The sequence below is a fragment of the Prionailurus viverrinus genome, unplaced genomic scaffold (assembly GCF_022837055.1).
Source record: "Prionailurus viverrinus isolate Anna unplaced genomic scaffold, UM_Priviv_1.0 scaffold_42, whole genome shotgun sequence".
In the NCBI taxonomy this organism is placed as follows: domain Eukaryota; kingdom Metazoa; phylum Chordata; class Mammalia; order Carnivora; family Felidae; genus Prionailurus; species Prionailurus viverrinus.
This window is the reverse complement of record NW_025927609.1, coordinates 3944037-3969258: the sequence shown is the minus strand read 5'-3', so window position 1 is coordinate 3969258 and position 25222 is coordinate 3944037. Positions and strand designations below refer to the sequence as shown.

Sequence of the window (25222 nt, the reverse complement as noted above, 5' to 3'; positions counted from 1 at the left end):
TTCAATCTCTGTGTGTTGGGGGGGGGGGTGTGTGGCATTGGACTCAGGGCTCATCCTGATCCACGAGGGTCTCATTCTGGAGTCTTAACCTTAATCACATCTGCAAAGACCCTCTTTCCAGCAAGTCACGTTCTGAGCTTCTGAGTGGACCTGAATTTGGCGGGGGTGGGGGGATACTAGTCAACCCTCTGCATCTGCTATCCTGGGTTATCCCTTCCTTGTCAGGGCAGCCCCGACCTGTGCAAACCCTCTGCCGAGACACTTACACGAGGCCCACGCTGCGTGTAGCGTTTCTCCGCGACTCATGCCTCAGAGGTGCTGGAAACACAGTGCTATCTTTTTCCTTCTGGGATGGAAAAATGTCGGCCACGGCCCGCCCCCACCCCCGCCAAGGGAGGCATTCCAAGCCGGTCTTTCCGTTTGGACTTTCTCATCGGTCTATCTTTTATTTATACAAGCCCCAAACCACGGAACGCTGCTTGGTAAACACTTAGTTATTTGCTCTGCCAATGCTGGGCTTGCAACCCCAGGCCCTCCCTTCCCCCCGAAAAGCCTCAGCAAAGTCACGGAGCGCCAGTGGACTTGCTTCGTGCATGTTTGAGGTTTGCCGAGAGACCGTTCCTCCTAACCCCGCTTCCAAAAACCCCGTAGCCTTCGGAAAATAGAAGAGGGCTTGGTCATCAGGAAGGAAGTACCCGGTTTTAAGAACCCGTCACCAAACCTTCAGGGTGACTGTGGCCACCTTACTCTCCTGCCTGTTGGAAGGCATCCCCCCGCCTCGGGCCTGAGTCTCCAGTGGAAGGTTCCACACTGTTATGATGTTGTTGCTGTTGGTTTAAATGCCCGCCCGCGGCTTTCCAGCGGATATTCTTGCTTGCCAGAAAGAACCGCCTTGCGGGGCCGGCCCTGAGTCAGGTTCTCCCTGGGATGCCCCGTCCGCTCGCTTGGAAAACCAGAGCAGCCAGGACGATGAAGTCTGGGGTGCAGACTTCACCCTGTCCTGGGGTGCGGCACTCCGTCTGTCCTTGGTCAGTGATTGTACAGTGGTAGAAAGATGGGCAAGGTAGTGTGGAGGGAGCGGCCGCCCCTGGAAGAACCTGAGATACCTGACAATATTAGATTTCAGTAGATTTCTAAGACCGGTGCACCTCTGAGCATCATTCTCTCTCACCTGGGAGTGACTTCCCCTTACTCTTGGATTCCCTTGCCAGGAAGCAGGTGCAGATAACTGCCGAGAGAGGAACTTTCCACTCTGTGATCTCCCAGGATGAGGCGAGGGCGAAGGGGCCTGAGCCCTAACCACCAGGGCAAAGCATTTTCCTGATGGCCCGCACGCCAGAGCGGTTGTGTTTGTCCTGGGAAGCATAGGCTGTCTGTGTATCTAGCATAAGTTGCTCCTGGAACATAGGGTAGGGAAGGCCACCTCCCTTTTGGTGACCCCCCCTAATGTGCCTGACGGCTGACCCAAGGCCATTCAGCCGACAAGCATTTATTGAGTACCTACTGTATACTAGACAAGGGTCTGGGTACCAGGAAGAGGCAGTCCTGGCCATGATCCCGCCCATGGTGGTCCCCACCGTCTATCAGGGTAGATATCTTTAAAGAATACTCACGTGGGGCACCTGGGTGGCTCAGTTGGTTAAGCATCCGACTTCGGCTCAGGTCATGATGTCGCGGTTTCAGGGGTTCGAGCCCCGTGTCGGGCTCTGTGCTGACAGCTCAGAGCCTGGAGCCTGCTTTGGACTCTGTGTCTCCCTCTTGCTCTGCCCCTCCCCCACTCACACTCTGTCTCTCTTTCTCAAAAATAAATATTTATTAAAAAGTTAAAAAAAAAGAACCCCCCCCCCCATATAAAGTATAAAGGGGCCAACAACCCAGGGGGAGGGGGGAGGGGGCCGGGATGGGGGCGGGAAAGTGCAGACAAACTCAGTAGTTGAGCTGGGGCCAGTTGGACCGGTATTTTATTTGTCTCCTCGTTGGCCCACCCCTGACCCGATGGCCCCGCTGTCCTCACAAGCGTTAGCCCCCCAGGCCCGGCCCTGTTGTGAATCCTGACCTCGGCCTCCCACCTCAGGCCGGCTTGGACCCCGGACCCGGGGCCTGGAGCTCGGCTCTATGCCTGTTAGTGTTCAGGTTGTGACGATCTGCTCGGGGCTCCCCCACCCCCACCCCACGACAGCCCTGGCCGATTCCCTTCTAGGGGCAGCAGTGTCTGGGCCCAGGGCCAGCCCTGCCACTCCTAGTGGACCTCCCTGAGGCCGGCCACCCGAGCCCCGGCCCTGGTTCCCTGTCTGTGTCGTCCGGGTGCCCACAGCTCACCCTGTCCTGGCGGCCGCACTGTCACCGGTTGCCTCCACCCTGACCAGCTGCTGCCCGACCCCCTGGCCCTGCCCAGGATGAGCGTTCCCTGCCTGTACCCCTCGTGGGGACCGGCCAGCTCCCCTCTGGGTCCAGCACGGCTAGGCCCTTGCTGCCTGCCTGCCTGTCCCCAGGTGACCTGGGGGAAGGAGTCCGTTTGGCCCGCGGGTCCCCCCCCACAGACGGTGACTGGAGCTGACATTGCACAGCCCTTTCCGTGTCCAAGGTCATCTCACGGTCATTCGCGTACTTAGCCTTCTTAAGGAGGGAGGGGGGACGCCGGCCTCGGTGACGAAGGGATGAGGGGTGGCCTGCTGTCTGTTTGCAGACGAGGACGCAGCCCAAGGGCCTCCCCAAGCTGCCAGTACGTGAGTGCAGGGTTAGGGTCGGAGCTGGATCGGGAGCTGGGCCCCCCTTGCCACGTACCCCGCTGCCCGGGGCTGAAGCCGCCCGCTGCTGAGCCATGACCTCAGACGCAGAGGCTGGAGGTGCGCGGGATTGTGGCCCTGGTGGGGCGCAGAGGTGGGGGTGGCGGGAGCCCCACCTCCTCTGGCGGGTTCACCCAGAGCCGGCCTTTTTTTCACGACAGCGCTCCAGATAAGGCATTCCAGGGCTTAACAGGCCTCGTTATCTGACCCAAATACCTCCTGAAATTAAAGACTACCTCTTCTGACCCGGCCCTGAGGGACACGGAGGCCCCGTCTCATGCCCCTGAGGGGTCAGCACCTTGCGCACAGGTGCAGGGGTGATGCCTACTCCAGGAGAGGCGCCGGCCTCCGATGCCATGCTACCCTGGGTGACGGCTGGAAGGACGGGGACTCCGGGTTGGGGCGGGGCCTCGCCCAGCACCCTCTGAGCCTCAGGGACCGTCCCCCCCCGGACAGGTTCCTTACAGGAACCGAGGTCCTGGCCCACAGCCTTCGCGGGCCGTGTCCGCTCCCCGCAGGTCTCGGCGTTCATCCGTGGCGACATACCTACCGTGGCGAATGACTGCTTGGGAACCTGTTCAATGTCCGCCTTGGGCATCACACTTTCTGCAGGATCACTCCCGCCAGGAAAGCACCACAAACCAGGGCAAATGTGTTCTTTCCCAGTCTGGAGGCCGGAAGCCCCGAACCCAGGCGTCGCAGGGCCGCGATCGCTTCTGTGGGGCTAGGCTCTTCTCACGGCCATCCCCGCCTCTGTTGTCACACGGCCTTTCCCTCTACAAGGACACAGTCCAGTGGGACTTAGGTCCACCCTAAGCCAGCATAACCTCCTCTTAGCTCAGTTGCATCTGCAAAGGCCCCATTTCACAGGTACCCGGGTAGGCTTGACCGTTGCTTCCTGGGGGACGCGGCATAACCCACAACGGACCGGAAGGCTTTCTGGGTCTGGGTCCTGAGCTCCCGGGGTGTCCCAGAAGGGCGTGGGCACGGCTGGGGCGTGAATGCGTGAACAGGTGAGGAGCTGACTCTGCAAACAGGTTGTCGGTGAAAAGACCCACCATCCAGGACATCCAGTGTTTCGTGCTGCCTCTCGTGTCCTCTCCTTTCTTGTAGCTTTGATTGTTCTCATCCGCGAACTCTCTGTATCGACAGCACCCCCTCCCCCACTCTCACTTCCTGTTTCCGGCCTCTGGCTGAGCAGTGTCAGAAGCTGAAGCCGGCAGGGCTGGACGTGTCCGAGAGAGAAGGCATGCGTCTGCCCACGTAAGAAACAGTGACCTCGCCCCGGCCCCACACGTGTCCCCAGCAGCTTCCGGTGTCCCCTGGGGCTGCTGGGGAACCAGGCCCCGAGCTGCTCACAGGGACAGGGGAGTGAGATGGACCCACGGAGGCTGGCAGAGTGCGCTCATGGTGCCTCTGAGGCTGGCTTTGGCGTTGACCTCGGGCACTTTCTCCTCCAGCCCAGAGGCTCTGAGCGCATCTCTGGCCACTTCTCACAGAACCAGCAAGACCGATGGCATTTGAGGGGCACAGACACCCAGGCCTCAACGTACATGAAAGTTTTTTCGGGACCGATCGTGCACAGAAAGAAATGCTGTCACACACAGCTGGCAGAGAGGCGGGGCGGGGCGGGGGGGGGGGGGGCGGGCTGGGGCCTTCTGGCACTTTCCCCCCAGGCCCTGCTCCGAAGCCGTGCTGAACCCAGGACCCTCCAGGCAGGATGAAGGCCTCGGGACAAAAACAGCACTCTCTGAAACCACTCACAGTAGTTGGTACAAGAATGAGAGACGGGAGAGATTTTGTAAGTGAAAGTGGCGAGGTTTGCAGAGAAGCCTTGTGGGGCAGGCCCAGTGCCCATGACCCCGTGGGGAGCCGCCCAGATGTGGCTGAGATAACAGATTCCTGCCAGAGGAGGGGAAAGGCGCCTTTCTGGTGGGGTGAAGTCGTTACAGACCCAGTAGATCAAAGGGAGGGATTTTTCCTGCTGTGGTCGGCAGGGAAGGAATGCGAGCTGGGCAGTCAACCACACCGGGAAGCACCTAGCGTCCTCGATCACCTTTGGAGATGTTTCCCGAAGGTTTCCCTGAAGCCCTGCAAAGGGCAGAAACCCCTGAGCCTGGAAGGGGTGGAAACCTGACCATGTTATTTTAGACTGACGGACACACTTCCTGCAGCGATGATGTGATCCCATGCATGCCGTCTCTTCCCGTTCGCCCCCCAAATCTCTGCCGGAACTGGGGGGCCCACGGGGGCGGGGCAGTGGGGGAGGGGGGCGGTAAGAGGGCCAGGCCGGGGGCGGGGGGCGTGATGAAAGACGTGGGCAGGGGCGGTTTCTCCTGGAGGCTCAGAGGGAGGGTCCTTCCTCCCTTCGTCCAGTCTCCAAGCACTGCCACCAGCCTAGGCTTGCAGACCCCTCCCTTCGACCTCTGCTTCTGTCCGTCCACAGCCTCCCCCTCTGTGCGGCCCCCGTTGGCTCCCCTGCTCTTATGAGGACACCCGGTCATCAGATTTAGGACCCACCCTGGATCCAGGAGGACCTCATCCCAGGACCCTTCTGTTAATCGCGTCTGCAAAGACTCCACCTCCAAGTAGGTTTACATTCACAGGCACCGGGGGTTAGAACGTGGACATATCTTTTTATGCCCCCTCACCGAGGGCACCCCACTTTTATTTCCTTATTGGCAAACCGTCCAGGGTCTGGACTGGGTCACCGGCTGTCAACCTTGCTGCCCCTTGAAATTCCCCCAGGTGCCTTAAAGAAAGGGGTCCTCTCCCTCCCCCGGAGATGCTGGGCCCCTTCCCTGGGTTGGGAGGTGGGGGCTGGAATTTCTTAAAGAGCTTCCCAATAGTCGACACACTCATTCTGGTTTTCACGGGGACTCCGCGGTGTTCGTAGCGAACGTCCCACATCCCGAAAGATGCCTCGGTCCCAGGCAGGCCGGGCACCTGGGTGACACTGTCCTTAGGGCGGGCAGGGGTGAAAGCCACAGACTTGACCCGCCCCTGGTGGGGCCCCTCTGCTTCTGAGAATCCTCCCCTCCGCCCCCAGGGGTGGCTTCGCCCCAAGTAGGAGGTGCGTGCACACGAGGCCTCTCAGAGCCGTAATTAAAGCCGAAATCTTTCCGGAAGCAGGCTGGTGGGCTGCAGTGCGGACCTCAGGCCACAGGACACCTGCTCCCCGGGCCGCCCGCCCTCTATCCGGCATCCCCGAGTTTCTGGGCGGCTCTTTCTTATTCTGCACCCATCTTCCTTCCTTCAGACCCTTCCTCATGGAACATCTTTAGAGCACGGCCTAGGGCAGTGACCAGCCACAGCCTCACAATCAAGCTGGGCCCCGCAGTGAGGTCAATCGTGGCCAAAGCCACAGTTTCCGGATCCCACTCCCCCAGCACTGACCCCAAACTCCCAAGAGCACTCTGGAGGGTCATCACAAGGGCAGTGAAGGCTGGCACTTCTCGCGGAGGGGGTCGCTCTGCTGGGATGCCCTCTGCAGAAGCAGTGCCCTCACCTACCTCCCCTGTGTGCCTCCGTGGCACCGGAGCTCCGTGGGGCAGCCTTACTCCCTGGGCCACGGGGATCTTCCTGCCGTAAGGAGAGCATGGCTTCATTCAGGCTTGGACAGAAAGTGTGCATCCTGATCGACAGGACTGGGGTTCTGAGCAGCAGCATCTACGGGATCTGCAACGCTAAACACAAAAGGAAAACGTAAAGCAAGGATAAAAAATGCGTGTGTGTTTGCGTGTAGATGCCCGTGGGACGAGGAAGAACACGGCCACAGTGAAAACAAGGGAGTCCCTGAGAACTCTTCAGAAGGCTTTGGGGGCTGTTGCGGTGGGTGGTGCCATTTTGTTGTCGGTTCTCCGGAGGGGTGGGTCCCGGGGAGGCCAGCTTCCCTGCCCTGTCCGGAACGATTTTCTGGCCGACCCGCCCCCGCCAGAGGGTCCTCGGGTGTTTGCAAGGATGTCGTTGGGGTCCTCAAGCTCTCACCTGAGTCCCCCTGGCCGAGAAGTTACCTGCGTTTTCAAAAGGCCCCTCCTGGGGACACCACGCCCCCAGGAAACACCATTCTGGGTAACACAGCCTGGGTTGGATCCGAACCTCTGAACCTGACCTTCTTACAGCCTCACTGGGCTCCTCTCCAGCCCTTGACCCTAGAGGTAGCCCTGCCCAGCTCCCCTTAGAGCCGAAGGCGCGCCTCCCCCCACCCCCAGCGCGGTCCCCGCCAATTGGCAGGGAACAGAGCAGACCCCACGCCGCCCCTGCCCAGAGCCCCCAGTTCCCACAGGGACCTGACCCTGCAGCCGGGACCCCGGGGGGAGGTCCCACGGCGAGCCCCCACACCCGCAGGACGCCCTGCCACCTGTGTGTCCCCCCGCACTGTCGTCCCCCCAGCCCGAGGCCGGGTGAGGCAGGGAGGCACGTTCCACCAGATAGACGGTCGTTGTCAAGGCTGCGTGTTGAGCAGGATTCCGGAAAGGGGGCTGTGAGCAATGTCACCCCACGTGTCACCCCTGCCCTAGACCACTGTGGCGAGCCCCTCTCCCCGGGGCCTCTCACACCATCCCTTGGGACGAGATTGCCGCGTCCTAGGACAGCGCTGGGGGCACATACGTTTTGGCCCGCAGGGTAACGACAGTGGTGATTTTGTGGTGGGGTCTGTCGTTCACAGGAGGAGGGACCTCAGAGCCTGAGATGAGAAGGTGCCGGTGAGGTCCGGTCACCCTCTTCTTGCAGCTGGAGAGGGCAGGCGCTCACGTCCCAGCTCGGCTCACGCCCAGCCACGCCCAGCCACGCCCAGCTCACGCCCAGCTCGGGCGCCGCTCACGTCCTTGGAGACACGTTCCAGGGACAGGAAGCACATCGGCGTCCCGTGGGTGTGTGTGCCCGTGTATGAGCGAGCAGGCGTGTGTGTCGGCACGTGCGCGTGCACACACAAGCGCGAGAGCGTGCAAGCAGGGGGCACGTCTGCACCCGCTCACGTTAGAGTGTGAGTGTGCAAGCACCTGGGAGTGTGTGCGTGCGCACAGGCAACAGGGTGAGCGTGCAAGCACCTGCACTGTGCGCGCACACGCGAGTGCGAGCGTGTGTGCACGGATGTGCACGCGCGTGAGCGCACGTGAGTGTGAACGTGCCTGTCCACACACATGGATGCGTGCGTGCATGTGTGTGTGTGTGTGTGTGTGTGTGTGTGAATGAGCGTCACAGTGCACTAGCAACCCCCCTGAGATCCCTCGTTCTTGAGCCCCGTGTTGGGCAAGATGCCGGGGTTTCCTCGCAGGGGCCTGGGGGCGGGGGCTCTTTGCCGGGTGGACACGTGACCAGACCCTTCTTGAAGTCATGGGCGTGACGTCCTGGAGAGACTCCCCTCTCCCCGCCACGTTACGGTGCGTGGTTATTTTCTCCTCAGCGTTTACATGGAAAAGAAGAACGTGGAAAAACCCTGCGGCCGTCATGCAGAACCTCACTGCGGATGAAGTCAAAAGGACGCCCATGGTTTTCTTTTTGTGCTTGTAAGAAAAGGAGGGTGAGGGAGGACCCAGCTCGAAACAGATGGTCACTTTTGAGAGTTTCTTCGGATCACGTGAGTTTTGATACAAAGGGAAGGCACGTTGTGACAACGTTCCGTGGACAATTCCAAATCAGCACGACGTGCTCAGCCGGATTGATGTCTTGACCTCGCTCGGCTCTCTTGGGGCCTCCGGCTGGGCGTTCTCCCGGTTGGAACCCTGGCCAGACAGGGAGTGATGTGCGAAGAACTCGGGCTTCAGGATCGAATCTCCCGGTCACTGGCTGTGTGGCCTCTCTGACCCTCAGTTTCCGTATCTGTGCAGTGGGAGCAAAGGATCCACTCCATAGAGTAGCAGTTCTGAACGTGCGAGAAAATAGCACACAGGACCACTTTCCAGTTTTAGAGTGTGAAGGTGTGACCGCACCTTCCTATTTCATAGACGCTCTCGTCCGTGACAACGGTCACGGCTCTCAGAAAGAGAAGAATATCGCAATACGGATTCATCTCGCATGTTTAAACGCTCAGGCTTTTTCATTTATCGCTGGTGCTGATTAAATTCCGTCTTTTCTCGACTCTTGCGTCATAGCTCCAACACGTATTCTTTTCGTATTGAAACTTTTTTTTTTTTTTTTTTTTTTTTTTTTTTTTTAATCCCAGCGGTTTCTGAGTCAATCCTGACTACCGGCTTTCTGCAGAGGGCACTGCCTTCCAAGACGCTCGCGCTGAGCCCCTCCGCTGCCTGATCGTTTCCACCTCCTCTTTGTTGTTGTTGTCCTGGAATCTGTCCTGTAACCACTAACCGCGCAAACGCGGCCGTCCGTCACCCTAGCGGTTAACCTACTGAGGATAGGAGGTGTAGCAACGGTGCTGTGGGAGTTAGGCTGGAAGGTGCCTTTCTGGAAGGCCTGTGTTGTAGTGAGAGCACCAGGGAATAACCTCTGAACCCTCCGGCCAAGACGGATCTTGGTTACCTTCCCTGAGAGTCTTCCCAGCGGAACTAGTGAGCTCTTGACCTGGCGCTAACGGGCTCCAGCTTCGCTGCCAACCAAGCAGCGAAAGACAGCCTGACGGACGACGAGGACCGCGTCACCCACGGGAAAGTACCTCGTGTGAAACTTACATGCCAAACGCACACACCGGGCGTGGCGGCCACCGAGATAAAGCGTACGTGGGCTGAAGCCCCATCACCCGCTCCGTTTTTCACTCCTCTGGCTCCCCTGTTCACGGGAGCGAACAGAATTGTGTCCTCGTGGAGATGGCCTTGTGGGGACCGTTCTGACTTTACGCCGTGAGCTGCCGTACCGCCATCATCGTGGTGAGCCCGCCGGGGTCCGTGTTGGTGCGTCCGGGTGCTCGGTGATGAGTCACGTTCCCGCTCTCCCGTGGTGGCCCACTTTGACGCTTTTCCCTTTTAGATGGTGACCAGGAACGGACGTCTCTGAGACTGCCGCTTCGCGGCCCTCAGATCACCCCTCAGGAAGAGGTCTCTGGGTTCCGGCCTATGAACGTTTTTATGGCTTTGATCCGTATTGTCCAGCGGTGTGAAGGACGCTTTGCTGAATCTGATGTACCACTTTGATTTGGTGCTGTTTTCTCCTGCCAGTTTGCGACGATAAGGTAAGAGAATACCTTGTGCTTGATGGAGGGAGTCAGATCTGGGTCTGAAATGTGTTTTCTGCGTAACAACAAGATGGGCCCTAGCGATGCCGCCTGGCGGTTGGGTACTCACCTTTCCCGAAAGATGCAATCTGTCTGCTGCGAGAATGGGCTGTGCCACGCGGGCCCCCCGAGGGACACGGCCGCGCTGGTGGCGGGTGTTAACAAGCAGGCATAAGGGACCGTTCCCCCGGAGCACGCTCTCTGAAGCCATCGCCACCGCCAGCAGGAACAGAAGGGCCCTTTCTCCCAGGCCCCGGTGGCCCAGACCCCTTTGTGTAGCCGCCCAGGAGAGGCCTAGGGCCGCTCTGCCTCCGACGACCATGCTCGGGACCCTCGGGCTGGCCCTGCTGGCTCTGGTCAGCACGGTGGGCCCGAGCCAGGCCAGCGGCTTTACAGGTAAGGGCTCTGGGCTCAGCATGGGGGATGCTGGAGGAGCTGGGGGGGGGGGGGGTGGCGGCTCCCGGGGAGTGGGTCTCGTGAGGGCGGCGGCCCCACAAAGACACATCTGCTTCAAGAGGTGGTGTCGTTTCCATTTTGCCAAACTTTCTGGTGGCCACGAAAGAGGCAGTGTGCGTGCCCCCGAGTCAGCTGGGTGTCGGTGGTGTTTAAATGCAGATTCCGAGTCGGCGGGTCTGGGGTGGGGCCCGGAACTGTGCATTTCTGCTGCGGGTCCGCAGGCCACACTGACGGGTGCGTCCTTAGAGGCTCGGAATCGAAGTCTCCCGAGCCTCGGAGGGTTGGAGTCCCCTACTCACGGGTAAGGAGAGGGAGACCCAGAGCGGTCAGGGACTCGCCCGAGGCCACCCAGCTGGCAGTGAGCTGAATTGCCACGGGCCCTGGCTCGAACCTTCTTCCCCTGCCAGGCAGGCTCGGGCTTGTGAAGCAGGCTCTCACCGCCAGGTCCCCCCACTTGGGCTCCGCCAGCCCCAGTTTCCTCCTCGGTCCACGAGGGTGCAAAGGGGCCGACGGGACAGCGAGGAGCCCAGCGAGGGCACCTGCCCCAAGCGTTTGCCGGGCACACGTTCCCGCTTGAGGCAGGTCAGGTTTTTGAAGCCCGGGATTTTGGAGCCGTGAGATCGCAAACCTTTGAAATCATTTGCTTTTGAAATCTGTCTTACTCAGCTGGGAATTCACACAGGCTCCACAGTCAACTGCGGCTCAGCACTGGTTTAGAGTTGGTTCCGCCCCGAGCAGAATTTTGGGTGGTGATTTCTTTCCCTTGACTTTCCCTGCGGACTGGGTAACGTGTGAAGGCTGCAGCTCAGTCGCGCTAAGAGCGGGAGGCTCGAGAAGCTGGAAATGACCGGAGGGACTTCACGAGCCCCTCCCTCACGGTGCCTGTGGGGACCCGGGGCGGGGGGCAGAGGCTCAGTGTCACATCAGGGCTGCTCAGCCACCTGCTGTCATGTGCCACATGCTGCTGTTACAGGCGAAGTTCCATTTACTTACTTCCGGGGGGGGGGCGCGGATAGTATTTGACCATGGGATGGGGTCATTGGGAGGGCGTGAAACGAGCTCAGAATCACACAACTGGTGTTCGGGGAAGCGGGTGCGATTTCGGATCTTCTGACCCCAGGGTGACACTCACTCCAGCGTGATAAGGTTTCCCACCTCTGAGACTAAAACCCGGGACCCCTGACTCCCATGCTGGTGGCTCCTGGAAGGATTTATAGAACGGGGAGGAATTGTTCTAAGGTTTCTCCTCTGGACTCTGCCAAGGAACCAGGATTCAGAGGACCTGGTGTCCCCTGGGAACAGGCAAAAAACAAAACAAAACAAACAGATCCCAAATGCACTTTTGGGGGAGACGTGCGTGCGTGTGTGTGTGTGTGTGTGTGTGTGCACGTTTGCGTGCAGGAAGGTTCTGCTGATGCTCAGCTGGGACCTTGTCACGACTGGATGGAGACAGCGGCTCTCTAGAGTCTGGGGAAATGTAACCTTCATTAGTGGTTGGCATCTCCTCTTTGGTTTCAGATGCAAAACAAAATCTGGAGCCACCTTGCCAAATTCTTGGTGCAGGAAGCCTCGGGCTCTGTCTTGCTCGGCACCATCACTGGTGAGTGGCCTCTCCAGGCCCTCATCCAAGTGACATCCAAGCTCTGGGCCGTCACCTGGCCTGGGAAGCTGGTTTCTGCTGCCCAACCCCAGGTACGAGGGCCTCCCCATTCCTCTCCAAAGCGCGCTGTAACCGATCCCTTTGGGGACAAGCGGCAGCAGGTGATGTCCTTTCCCAGAGGCCCTGCCACCCGCAGTGCCGACTGGGAGACAGCCCCTCGGCTCACGTGGCTTCGGAACGGGCTCGCCCTGGGTGCTGGGATTCAGCACCGCGTTCTGCCCAGAGTAAGGCTGCAGGCTCCCTCATCAGCCTGAGCCGGACGGCTGGCTCGGCCCCATTTCTCTCCGCGGGTCACCAGCCCTCGAAGTCTTGCTTTCTGCACGCTCATGGGATGCTGTGAGGCCAAGGAGGGAGTCTTTCGGGTGCTGTCCTAGTGTTGGTGATGCAGGTTATTTCTGCTGCCATCTCGAAGCTGCTCCCAGAAGCCCAGCTTCTCACGGAGGGGTAGACGCTATAATATTGAGCGCCTCCCCTGCGGCTGCACAGTTGCACAAAGCTTAGAGCTCAGAGGTTAAGTAAGTATCTGATTCCTTCCTCCTACTCGGAGGGCTCCTGAGGGCAGAGCCCCAGGCTCGCTGCTAAGCGTTAGCTCCCTGGGGTTGTCCCGACACAGCACCTCAGTGGAGGCTCAAACAGTAGCGATTTAGTCCCTCCCTGCTCTGGAGGCCAGGAGTCCGAGATCAAGGCGTGAGCAGGGCTGGGTTCTCCGGAGGCATCCGCTCCATTCTCTTCCCCGCTTCTGGGGGTTTTCTGGAGACCCTGGCACCCTTGCTCGGTCGAGGTAGCACTCCGATCTCTGCCTGCGTCCTCACGTGGCGCCCTCCCGTTTGCGTGTCTGTCTCTGTGTCCAAATTCCCCCTTTTGTGAGGACACCAGTCATCATGGATTGGGGCCACCCTACTGCAGCATAATCTCCTCTTAACTAAATATATCTGCCAAAACCTATTTCCAGAACTTCAACACATGAATTTTGGAAGGGTGGGTGGGGACACAATTCAGCCCGTTAACAATTCCTGCTACCACAGAGGCTCCGTGGGCACACGGGCGCCCCACGACCCAGGCTGGTGAAGGTAGGGGGTGCCTCGGGGTCTTGAGGACCCCACGATCGGGCAGACGGAGGGACAGGGGCCACGGGCGTCTGTGCGCAGCAAGGGGGCTCCAGGCCAGAGACACAGAGAGCGAGCCGGCAGGTGGATGTCGTCCTCCAGGGGGCGCGGTGCTCTGGTCTCCCATCTGCGCTAACTTGCCACTTGTGAACTTCTCAAGTGTGCTCGAAGCATCGTTTATGTACCCTTCCACCCCATCCCAACTGTCGCTGCCATCTGGGCCTGGCGAGGGGCAGCCCTTCATGCATATTTACCGGGGGGAATGGGCGTGCGTGCGTTTCACGTGCAGCATACCCGGGGCTCGTGGAGATTCAGGGGCGATTCAGGACGCTCCAGCCCGCTGAACCAGGGGGCGTGGCACATGAGCCCCAGAAGCCGGAGCCCCCCACTCCATGTCTTCAGCGTGTGGTCAGCCCCTGGGCTGCAGAAAGCATGGATCGGACCCGGTGGCATCTCCGGGCTCTGCAGAAGGGACTGCTGGGCGTGTAGGTCCCCCTTACGCCTCGTTCCCCCCCGCTTCACGCGATTGCCTGGTGGGCAGGCCCGGGGGCTCTGCCGGTGCCCGAGGTCCTGATTCCCTCGCTCTTGCAGAAGTGGAGGACTTATCCAGAACCCCTCCTAGCGAGTTGATTCCCGAATTTTCTCTGTTGTCTCCCTCCATCCCTGCCCTCCTCCCCTCCCCCCTGCAGAAAACGGCCTTTCCTTGCTGAGTTTCCAGCTGTGCAACTACAGCGTGACCCGAAACGTCCAGAAAGTGGAGGCCGTCCACACGTCGCACGTGACCTACGCTCCCTGCGGCGGGTGGATCCCGTGGAGGAGGTGCCCCAAGACGGTGTACAGAACTCGGTACCTGGCCGTGGACGTCCCCCAGCCCAGGAACGTGACCGACTGCTGTCGGGGTTATGAGCAGCTGGGCCTCTACTGCGTCCCGCGTGAGTCCGGGGTGCCGGTGGGTGGGGGGAGGGGGGAGGGGCGGCTCCCTTGTCCTCTCCCCGGGACTCCTGATGACACTCAGGACAGTCGCTGTGCACACCGTTAGCCCTGAACCTACTAGGTCCTTCTGGAACAATGGTCCCCAAGCTGAACCTACTAGGTCCTTCTGGAACAATGGTCCCCAAGCTGGGGCGTGCATCAGGATTGTCTGGATGGCTCGTCCACCCCCAGATCTTGGAACCCATGGGTCGGGGCGAAGTACAAGTTCCCAGGTGGTACCGATGCTCCCTGGGGACCCCGCTTTGAGAACTTCTGTTTGGGCGCAGTGGCTCTCAGGCCTGCTGCACGTCAAAGGCCCCTGGGCAGCTTTAGAAACGCTGATGGCTGGGTCCAGTCCTCAGAGATAGTTATAGAGTTAGTCTGGGACATCGCTGGGGCATTGGAATTTTTTTTTTTAAAGCTCTCGATCAATTTGAACACGTAGCTGAGTTTGAGAACCAGCATTGCAAATCTCCTCTATATTGACAGCCAGTCTTTTCCTTTTAACTTTTTTCAATGTTTATTTATTTTTAAGAGGGAAAGAGAGAGACAGAGTGTGAGTGGGTGAGGGGCACAGAGAGAGGGAGACATAGAATCGGAGGCAGGCTCCAGGCTTGGAACCATCAGCATGGAGCCTGATGTGGGGCTCGAACCCATGAACCGTGAGATCATGACCTGAGCCGAAGTCGGACGCTTAACCGGCTGAGCCCCCCCAGGCGTCCCCCGCTTTTTAAAAATTTTTTAATCTTTATTTTTGAGAGAGAGAGAGCAATCTTTTCTTTTTAAAAGTTGCAGTGGAATGCTTTCTTTAACTGAAATCCTAATCTGAGCCTCCATGTGTGAAAGAGACAGAAAGGTCCCCTCGGCCCCTCTCACCCCCCGGGGCCCCCAAGTCCTCCTCCTTCCTCAGGGCTGTTGGGAAGATGCTTGGGGCAGTTACCAGGGTGCACTGTGTGGCTGTGTCCCGCCACCGTCTGAGCCCTCCTGACACGGAGGGAACGTTCCAGAAGACCTCTTCCAGGGGAAAGGATGCAGGCGTGTGTGCATGGGTGGGTGGCGGTGGCTGTTACATTTGAGTCAATACCAGATCTAAATGAGTTTCTGAGCCTCATAAGGTCTCCCCGGCCCCACCCAGTCAGGGAGGGGAGGTAGGACGGATGTGGCTACAGTAAGTTTCGAGGGGCCACCCCAAGGCATGAGGTCTGCCGCCTCCAGTGGGCACCCAGCAGCAGTCTGGGGGTCTGGGAGGGGCACCCCACGTGACCCACCCCCAGGGCCCATGGGCAGGATGGCAGCGGGCTGGGGCCTGGACGCTGCACCCAGGGGCACCGGCCCCCTCCCCACCCAGGGGCTGTAGGACGTAGTTGGGGCAGCCCTTCCAGAAGGCTGCGTGGGCTTGGCTCCCTGAGTCATCCCGAGCACGCCGTTCTCAGGTCGCCCGAAGCAACCTCATGGGCATGGCTGATGCTTGCCCACCATCACCACGCTGCCACCACCGATAAAAACCAGGTGGGGATGTATGACCCCAGGGCCCCCAGCCTAGTGCCACCTGGCTGTTCCCACTGGCGCCCTAAAAGTCCCCTGGTGTCCTTCCCAGGTGCTGGATCTGGGGAGTCCCTTCCCGTGCAGACAGTGGCCCGTTTTCCGCTTTCACTGTCTTCCGGGACCACGTGCACGAAGGGAGCCCCGCGGGGAGCACCTCTCTTCCTGGGGGTGGTGGGGGACCCAGTGTGGGTACCTTGGCACGGAGGCTCAGGACCCGGTTAGGTAGTGGATGGGTGCAGCTCTGCTCTGACCATTTTCACCTGGGAAGGCCACACTCTTCCCACCTGCTCGCTGTTGTATGATCACTCGACAAGTGAGGTCACCTGTCCGGGGGCCGGAGGAGCCCCACCCCCCAGCCCCCGTCCTGCTGACTGGTGTTTTCTGTGCGGCTGCTCGCAGAGGGAGGGCTGGCGTCCCCTCCCCGCCACCTGCTGTCCATCTGTCTTGCCTTCGACAAGCCAGCCCCCAGGAAATGCCTCTCGTGGGACATCAACCCCACTTTTGGAGTCTCGGCGCCTTTAACTGGGAACTCACCAGAGGGCCAGAACATTCTAGTTAGAGAGTCCCACGGGCAGGGCTCTCTGGGAAGCTGCAGGTAATGGCGGGGCTGTGGCGGGGGACACACGGGGAGCGGGACGAGGAGGATTCCCTGCCGGGTTGACCAGCAAACCCTGGGGCGGCGGGTGACAGATTACTCCAGACCCCTGAAGCAGAGAAAGGAGAGGGCGGGGGGCCAAGCGCTCTAGGGGTGACGCCCTGAGCAAAGCTCTTCTCCGGTTTTTGCCGAGAATCTTACCAGTACGTTTCAAGGGGTGCGGGGGAAAGGGACGCGCAGCTTCAAAAGCAGGGACAAAGCATACTCCTAAGTGATCCAGGGCAACAGTGCGATCAGGGTAGTGATGTGTAGGCAGCGAAGGGAACGGGACGGGGGCGGTGTATACGTCATAGGAAGGGGGCTGTTTTACTGCTTTCGATTAAGCATTTACAGGGTGAGAAAACATGTTGACCCACAGGCTGCTTCCAGCCTTGACCTTTCAAAGGAGACCCGTTTTCCTGGTCTGCTTTGCTGCTTCTCAGCCAGCCAGCCGTCTCCCGGGCTACAAACACTCCTGCCTTAAATCTTAGCCCGGCCAGGCTCTATAGGCCTCCACAGTTCCCCTGGAGGACTAGAGGCCCCTCAGAGGTGACTGAGTGCGGTTGGGGTCCCCCTGGGCCTTCGAGGCATCATTCCAGCAGCAGTGTAGAGAGGAGGCCGTCAGGAGCCTGCAAGGAAGGAGAAGGGGAAGGGGGCCTTCTGTGAGTGTGTCCTTTGTGACAGGCCAGCCGGGCAGATTCCTGGTCACCAATGGCCAGGAGCATTGCCTTTATGCAGAAGGAGTCACAGACGGGGGAGGCAGGTGACTTGACCAAGGTGGCATGGACTTGGGCTTTGGGCTCCCCCACCCCCCCGTTAGATTGGAGGAAGGGGCCGTGGTGGTGGGGGGGGGGTCAATATGGCAGGTGCAGGTGGGGGGGGGGGGCGGACGCTGAGCTCGGGCCTCTTCCCCAGGAAGGCCCCTGTGTGGTGCCAGGGCCTGGTGCCACCCCGCAGCTGGCTGTGTGAGCACCGTGACCTTCTCCACGCTTGCTCGGCTCCTTGGATCAAAGTTGGTTCAGAGGTGCCTGGTGACAGGCTGGTTCTTCAGAACAAGTCTAAGTGACCCGGGAGCCCCCCTGGTTATTTGCACAGAACAAGGCAGGGCCAGTGCCTGTGTTAGCCGGGGGGCGTGGGGGGGAGGGCAGCCTGGGGATTTGGGGAGGACACGCGGGCAGAAGGTACTTCCCTCCGAGTGCGGGCTGACTTGTATCTTCGCAAAGGGCTGGGAGTCCTACCCCCAGGCCGCGGCGAAACCTCAGACCTGCCTGCTTCTGTCCCCTCCCACCCAGCACCCAACCATCTAGAAAGGGAAGGCAGGTAGAGTACATGGGTGATGTTCCCTTCAGTCTACACGACTTTTCCCGTTGTTTCTTTTAAGTCCAGCACCGGGGAGGCAACGATAAGTCCCGCGTGATTTTACTTCAATGCAATTGTTAACACAATTACGACAGTGAATACACGAGCCGCGCAGAAAATCTGGAAACAGAAAAGAACAAAGAGAAATTAGCATTAGCCCACTGCCCACAAATGACCACCGTCAATATTCTCTTGGAGTCTTCATTCGGGGCAGACATTCTAGAAAAGCATGGTCACCCTGGCCGAGACTTTTCGTACTGTGCTCTTCCCGCTTAGCAATGTATCTGGAACATCTGTCCTGTCAATAAATATTATGCTGCAGCATGACTTAATGGCCACATGGCATTGCCTCATATGGATGGATGTATCAGCACTTACTAAGCAAGCCCCTGCCACTCCACGTCTCGTGGTTTCCAGCTCTTTATTATAAAGAACGCCGTGATGAGTATCATATGGTACAAACAGTGCTGTGGACCGATGCGTGACTCACTCATGATGAATTCCTGGGAGCGTCTCCACCGATGCTCGCCAACTGCAGAGACGGCCCCGGTTCCCGCAGGCTCACGGGAAAGCCCAGGACCCCAGGGGGCCGGGAGCCTCCCCAGGCTGACGACCAGGACCCCTTTGGGGAAGGAGGTCTCCGAGGAAGGAGGCCGGGCGGGACGATTATTCCAGAGCCGATCGGATTCCGAGCCCTGGGGAGAGCTTCAGTGCCGCTGCCCAGACGGAAAGCTCCGGGCTGGCTCGTTGAACTGTAACTAACCCCGGGTTGCCAGGCACTGGACCGTCCTGTTTCATTGTTTGTGTTGAGTTAGTGAAAGGAGAAGCAAATTTTTGACTTTCCCCCAAGTTGGAATTGTTGAGTGTTCTCTTGGGCTCTCAGCTCTGAGGACGGGGGGTGGGGTGGGGGGCAGCGGCAGCCCATTTAAGATGGACTTCAACTTGAAATCACTTCTGTTGAGATCAGGCAGCCATTTTGGGGAGCCGGTTTTTCTTGGTGGCCCCTATTTTCTTTCCACGTAAATAAACCTCTTAGTTTAGGATAGCTGCAGATTTACAGAGAGGGTGGCAAGACAGTAGACAGATCCCACACAGCCGCCCCAGCTCCCCTGATGGTAGCGTCTTTCGTTACCATGGTGCATTTGTCCCAACGCAGGAACCGACACTGAGCATCGCTGTTAATTCAACGTCACGCTGTTTTTGGATTTTGCTTTTTTTTAAAAAAAATTTTTAACGTTTATTTATTTTTGAGAGAGGGAGAGACAGAGACAGAGCACAAGCGGGGGAGGGGCAGAGAGAGAGAGGGAGACACAGAGTCTGAAGCAGGTTCCAGACACAGAACCCGACGCGGGGCTCGAACCCACAAACCGTGAGATCGTAACCTGAGCCAAAGTCGGATGCTTAACTGACTGAGCCACCCAGGCACCCCAGATTTTCCTTTATTTAAATTATTTTTATATTTTTTTTACATTATTTTTGAGAGACAGAGAGAGCACAGCAGAAGAGGAACAGAGAGAGAGGGAGACACAGAATCCGAAGCAGGCTCCAGGCTCCGAGCCATCAGCCCAGAGCCCGACGCGGGGCTCGAACCCATGGACCGCGAGATCGTGACCTGAGCCGAAGTCGGACGCCCAACCGACTGAGCCACCCAGGCGCCCTGGGTTTTGTTTTTTTAACCTGATGTCATTTTTCTGTCCCGGGAGCTCAGCTTACATTTAATCTCCTGTCTCCTTAGCCTTGAGAGCATTAGTTTTTACGATGGGACAGAAAACAATGGACTTGAGGTCCTTGAACGGTGGCGCTGCAGGGATGCTGTTGTTCCCACCCCAGCGAGGACCTCAGGCTGTGCCACGGACCCACCCTCCGTGCCCCCAAAGCCAGACCCGGCGTGGCAGTGCCTCCGGGACTTTAGACATCAGAACACCCACCCGGAGCCTGGGAAGCGGCGAGGGAGCCAGGGACAGCGTGGAAAGGAAAATGGTGTTGAGAGCGAACTTCGAGCCCTTGCTCAACAGCGTGGGTCCGGCAGCAGGCGGCGGCCTGGCTCCGTGAGAAGAGCCAACACAGACTCTCCTCTGGGCAGTTTTGGCTTTCTCTTCCCCTCCTTGGCTGGCACAGCCACCCCGGGTGATGGGCTCCCACGCAAGGAGGGGCCGCCACCTCCCTTCTGTCCGTGGAGCATCCTGCGGAGACTGCGGGGGGGTCCCGAGGGCTGTTCCTGGGACTGCAGCCCCTCCGGCTTCCCTTCCACGTGGGACCCCACGCGTCTCCCAGGGGCTAACCTTCCCCTTTGCAGAGCCTGGTTACCCGCTGGCCTTCTCTGCTCTCCCTGGAGCCCAGAGGGCCCAGAGCTGCACTTCCAAAGGCCCGGCGGGGTGCAGGGCCTTAGATGAATCCGGGCAGAGCCGGGTGGGCCTGTGTGACAGCAAGGTGGCTGGAGCCCTCATCCCCGGGGTGGGAGACAGGAAGGCTGTGATCACACGGGCCTCTCCTCAGACACCTGCACCGGGGTCGCACCTTCCTTGTGCCCCTCCCTGCCGCCCCCCAGCCTCCTTGGTCCCCAGCTGCACTTCTGGTGTGCGGCCCCGTGAGCTGTGGCGGGTCCTGCCACAGGAGTGTCCCAGCACAGCGCCTCCCTTGAGGGCAGCGCCCTGGCTCTCCACTGGGGTCAGGTTCTCCGCCCTGCTCTTGAGTTTTCTATCATCCTGAGCACCAGCACCTTGACTCCTGGTCAGTCCCCTCGATCCCACAGATTCTCCAATAGTTTCACCACGTCTCAGTCTTCAAAGGCCCAGCGTGTCTCCTCTACTCCTGGGCCGAGTTTCCACAGGTCTATGTGCATACTGGCCTCCGCCCCCTGGAATCCCAGTGTCCTGAAGGTGGGGACTTGGCCTCCGGCCCACTGCTGGATCCTGGGCACCTAGCACATGCCCGGCACATAGTAGTTGCTCAGTAAATGTTGAGTGAGTGAGTGCATGCGTGAGCCACTGGGACACAGAGCAGCAAGGGGGCCTCTAGGGGGGCGGTGCAGCCCCTGCACTTGGCCTAGAAAGGAGACCCCCAGGGTGCCAGTTGGCAGTGTCCTCCTTCCGGGAAAGATGGTTAGACTATGATAAAGTCAGAGCGAGCGGCCCTCGGTGGTGGCTCTGCAGGATGTGGTGAGGCGATGCCCAGCCCAGGACATGGCCCTCGAGTGGGTCACGCTGTGCGTCTCCGGGAACCGCAGGTCGAATCCGGTGCCCGAGGTGCCCGGACGCCGTGCCCACTGCCAACATGACTGATGGTTGATCACTTTCCCTCCAGCCCTGAATCGGTCCAGGGAGTTTGCCTCGAGACCCGGGGTCTGCCCCGTGGTGGGGCCAGAAGCACCCACCTCGCCGTGCACGCTGGACACAGACTGCCCTGGGCTTCAGAAGTGCTGCGTCTCCCCCCGGGGCCACCACTGTGTGGCTCCCGCTCCCCGAGGTAGGGTCGAAGCTCTGGTCTGGGTGAGGTTGGAGCAGCGTGGGTTTCTAGCAGCCGCAGCTCCGGCTTTACAGGGAGCCCGCAGCCCTGTGCACGGGACACGTTCTGCTCCTCGGCAGTGTCTTTGTCCAAATCCGGCCGCTGAAGTCTCAGGCGGGGAGAGCTCACAGGCGCCCCGGGGAGGGGGGATATTCCCGCAAGAGCAGTGACCCCGATCTCCCGAGAGTGCCCGAGGCAACCCCGGGGGCTCGGGATGGTACTCGCCGGCAGCTGGGCTGCGTCACGGTGCAGAGGCGTAAGGCTGGTGGCAGGTGGCTCCCATAGCACCCCAGGGACCCAGGACGCTGTCAGAGCACTGGTTTCGCGGGTGTGTGGCCCGGCCCTCAGCACGCACCTGTCGGATCTGGAAAGCTCTGCTCTCGACCGTAGGCTGCCCCCAGGGGAACGGGCTGGTCAAAGTTCAGAACTAGGGAAACATATATAAATAATACGTACGTATCATATGTAACGTATGTCATAGTATCAGTAGAATATGTACTGTCTTCGTGTGGTTATGTGGTAACAGGTATACATAGTATAAAATAGCATCAGTGTGTGTGGATTATGCTGTTACACTGCATACATGAGCGTAAATATCACATACTACATACAGCATACCTAGCGCATGTTGTGTGTAATAATAATCTCCGTAGTATACGTAGGATTACGTATATTACAACGTAAGAGAAGTGAGCTCAGCAGGTGGGGAAAGCGTCCCACACTGTCCCTGGCAGCAGAGTTCTTTCTCTGGGGCTCCGTTGGCCCCGGCCTGCCCCCAGGCCTGCAGCTCACCGGCGTGTGCCCTCACGCAGCTCCAGAGAGGGACCCGGTGACCTTCTGGTATGACGTGACCGTCCTGGTGAAAATGGCCTTCAAGGAGCTGGAGGAGGTGGACCCCAGGCTGCTGAATCACATGCGGCTTCTGTACTCCATGGTAGGTGGGGGCACAGAGAGCCCGGTCGGGGCTCCTTTCCAGGGCAGGCGGCCGGGGCTGACACAGGTGGAGACACTGGGTGGGAACCGAGGGTCGCGGAAGGTCCCGCCGGTGACCCCAGAATGGCTGGCTCAGGACCGAATGTGAATTCTTAAGTTTGTTTTTTTTTAACGTGTATTTATTTTTGAGAGAGACAAAGACACAGTGTGAGCGGGGGAGGGGCAGAGAGAGAGGGAGACCCAGAATCCCAAGCAGGCTCCAGGCTCCGAGCTGCCAGCACAGGGCCCGACGCGGGGCTCGAACCCACGAGCCGCGAGATCGTGAGCTGAGCCGAAGTCGGACGCTCAACTGACTGAGCCCCCCAGGCGTCCCCCAATGTGAATTCTTAACTAAAAAAGAGCAGCTTGCAAGACGTATGAATCGTGTGCAATAAAATGCGCACGGGGCGGTGTTCCGAGGGGGGCCCGTTGAAAGGCACCCCCTCGTGGTGCGGGCTGTGGCTGCTACGGAGACATCCACCTGGGGGCCTAGGCTGCACCCCTCCTGCGACTGGGAGTCACGGGGTCAGTGTCAGAGTTGAGTCCCTCTTCGATGTTGAGACCAGCTGGCGGTGGGGGGGGGGGCCCGAGACAGATGGCGCCCACACTCCCCTTGCTCCGGGCCATCCGGTAAAGCAGCGAGGCAGGCATTCCAAGCCGTCGCCTTCACCTGGAAGCCTCCTTGCCTGTCCCAACCAGAAGTGATTTTTGTCCCTTGGTGGCCTGTGGACGGGCTGGGCTGGCCAGTCGGCCGTTCGAAACGTGGCTCAGAAGCCAGACCTCCCGGCAAATCCCGACACGGTACTCATTGCTGTGTGACCTTGGGCAAGTTACCTGACCTCTCTGTGCCTCAGATGCTTCCATTAAATAGGGATCATTATAATCCTACCTGAGACGGGGTTTGAGGTTTAAAAAGCACACGTGAGGAGCTTACGGTGGTGCTGACGACGTAGGTTGTGAGCTGTGGTTGTTGGCATTTGGAGTAATGTCCTGAGTCACCCCTTCTCTCTTATGAGCAGGTGCTGCCCCTCCAGGCACACTGTGACCACCTGTGGGGGGACCTGCCTCCCGCGGGCTCCCGGCTGCGGCCAGCATGGGGCTCCCTGATGCAGGGACTCCCGTGAGGCTGGAGCCGGCACCCTGTTCCACCTCCCACGTTACAAGCTGTGTCCCTGCCCCCTTGAGGGGTGTTTCCGGTCTGCCGGGGACCCAGGCTCTAGCGCCCCCCAAACCGCCTCTTGGGTCAACACTATCTTGGGGTCTGGAGACATGAGGACGGGGAAAGACGAGTTTGTACGAATTGAGGAAAGAGGTCATGACATCTCAAAAACAAAGCAGAAAGTGAGACCCAGACGCGCACGACAGGAGACCGGGGGTTCCCTCCCTCTGATTCTGCGCCTGATTCGGGGCATGGGTGGGGCTGGGGGGCCTGGGGCCGATGTTTCCCGTGGGGTGGCTGTGACACAGGCGGGGCCCACACAGCACACGTGTCCCCCCGCTCGTTCTGGAGGCCGGGAGGCGGGCACGGAGGTGCGGGCAGGGCTGGCTCCTGCCGAGCACCGTGAGGGAAGGGTCCGTCCCAGGCCCCTCCCTCCCGGGCCTGCAGAGTCCATCTCTGTGTCCGGGACACCGGTCAAACTGGACAAAGGGCCACCCCAACGACCTCATCATCAGTAATCACATCGGCAATGACCCTATTTCCAGATACGGTCACGTTCCGAGATTTGGGGGTTAGGACTTCAACACCGGGGTTTTTGAGAGGGACACCATTCGAGCCATGACAACCGTGTCATAAAAGTATTTAGGGTCTGGTTTGCAGGACGTCTGCTGGGGTGATGACAGATGTAGAAATGTTGCAAAGGGTCTTTTCTGCACAGCAGCGTGGTGTGTGTGTGTGTGTGTGTGTGTGTGTGTGTGTACATTTGGTCTGCACCCCTCCTGACCTCAGTCTCCCCATCTGTCCGATGGGGTGCCCGTCCACTGATGATGCTCTGACTCTGGCTCCACAGGTCACCAGTGCCTTGCAGCCGCTACACCCCTCCGTCCACCACCTGCAGTCGGCCAGTGGGGACCCCTCGACCACGGTGTCGCAGCTGCTGCTGGGCCTGCCGTGGCCCGTGCCCGTGGCCAACGTCTCCGCGACGCTGCACAGCATCGTGCAGCGTGTCTACGAAGTGATCGACATCCGGGTGCAAGGTGCTGCCTTTCCTCTCCTTGGTGGCCGTGGCGGGGGGCGGGGCTGCAGGGATGACAGTCCAGCAGGTGGGGGGTGGTCCGACCTGCGTTCAGCTCATCCTGGCCCAAACCGGGTTTAAACTCCGAGCTCCAAAGTGCGGGTTCCAGGAGGGTTTCGCCCTCGCTCTGCCCTCCCCCCCGTGTCTCCCCCACACCGACCAGGGTCCTAACACCCCAGTGCCGGTCAGCAAATCCCAGAACAAATGAACCCCAACCTGTTCCGTCAGCTCTCGGCTCCCTCACCGTCCCTCTTGCCTTGGGAGGCCCATCCAGGACAACTGTGCAAAACCGAACTTGGTGAAGCACACAGAGGTGGCCTTGTTTCTGGAAGAAACTGTCTGTATTTCTTCTTGTGTGTGGGAGGGGTCTGTGTCAGGGGTCGGCAAACATTTTCTGGAAAGGGCCACACAGTAAATGTTTTGGGCTGCGGGCCACGTGGCTTCTGCCCTCGTGGGCAACGGCTCAGCTCTGCCCTCGTGGCCCGGAAGCAGCCGTGGATGGCATGTGAGCGGAAGGCTGAGCCCCGTGGAATGTTCCTGCCCGCGGGAGGCAGCTGCCCCTGCTGCTCCCCAGCTGCGGGGCGATGGCTGCTCTTGCCGTTGCAGCTTCTGTGACACCGAGGGTCGCCCTAAGGGGGGTGCGCCAGGGCCTGGAGGCCGCCGAAAACTCCGGCGATTGCATTTTACTCCCTTCGATATCCACGGATGTTCTTGAAGATCGAGCCGAGCCGTGCCAATAGAAGAGCCTGTGTCGTCCGCTCCGACAGGGCCCTCGGTCACAGACCAGGGAAGGCACCTGTAGTGTGCACACAGGGTTTGCGACTCC

General features: G+C 59.6%; 1 protein-coding gene across 1 annotated transcript in view; it reads left to right on the top strand.

Annotated features, from left to right (window-relative positions):
• The first annotated feature begins 10274 nt into the window (after positions 1 to 10274).
• UMODL1 (uromodulin like 1) overlaps positions 10275 to 25222 on the top strand; it is a 62872-nt gene continuing 47924 nt past the window's right edge. The window contains exons 1-5 of the mRNA XM_047847090.1: positions 10275 to 10350; positions 13866 to 14108; positions 20990 to 21151; positions 22003 to 22124; positions 24172 to 24358. Of these exons, the coding sequence (XP_047703046.1) occupies positions 10275 to 10350; positions 13866 to 14108; positions 20990 to 21151; positions 22003 to 22124; positions 24172 to 24358 (790 nt within the window). The remainder of the gene's footprint in view (positions 10351 to 13865; positions 14109 to 20989; positions 21152 to 22002; positions 22125 to 24171; positions 24359 to 25222) is intronic.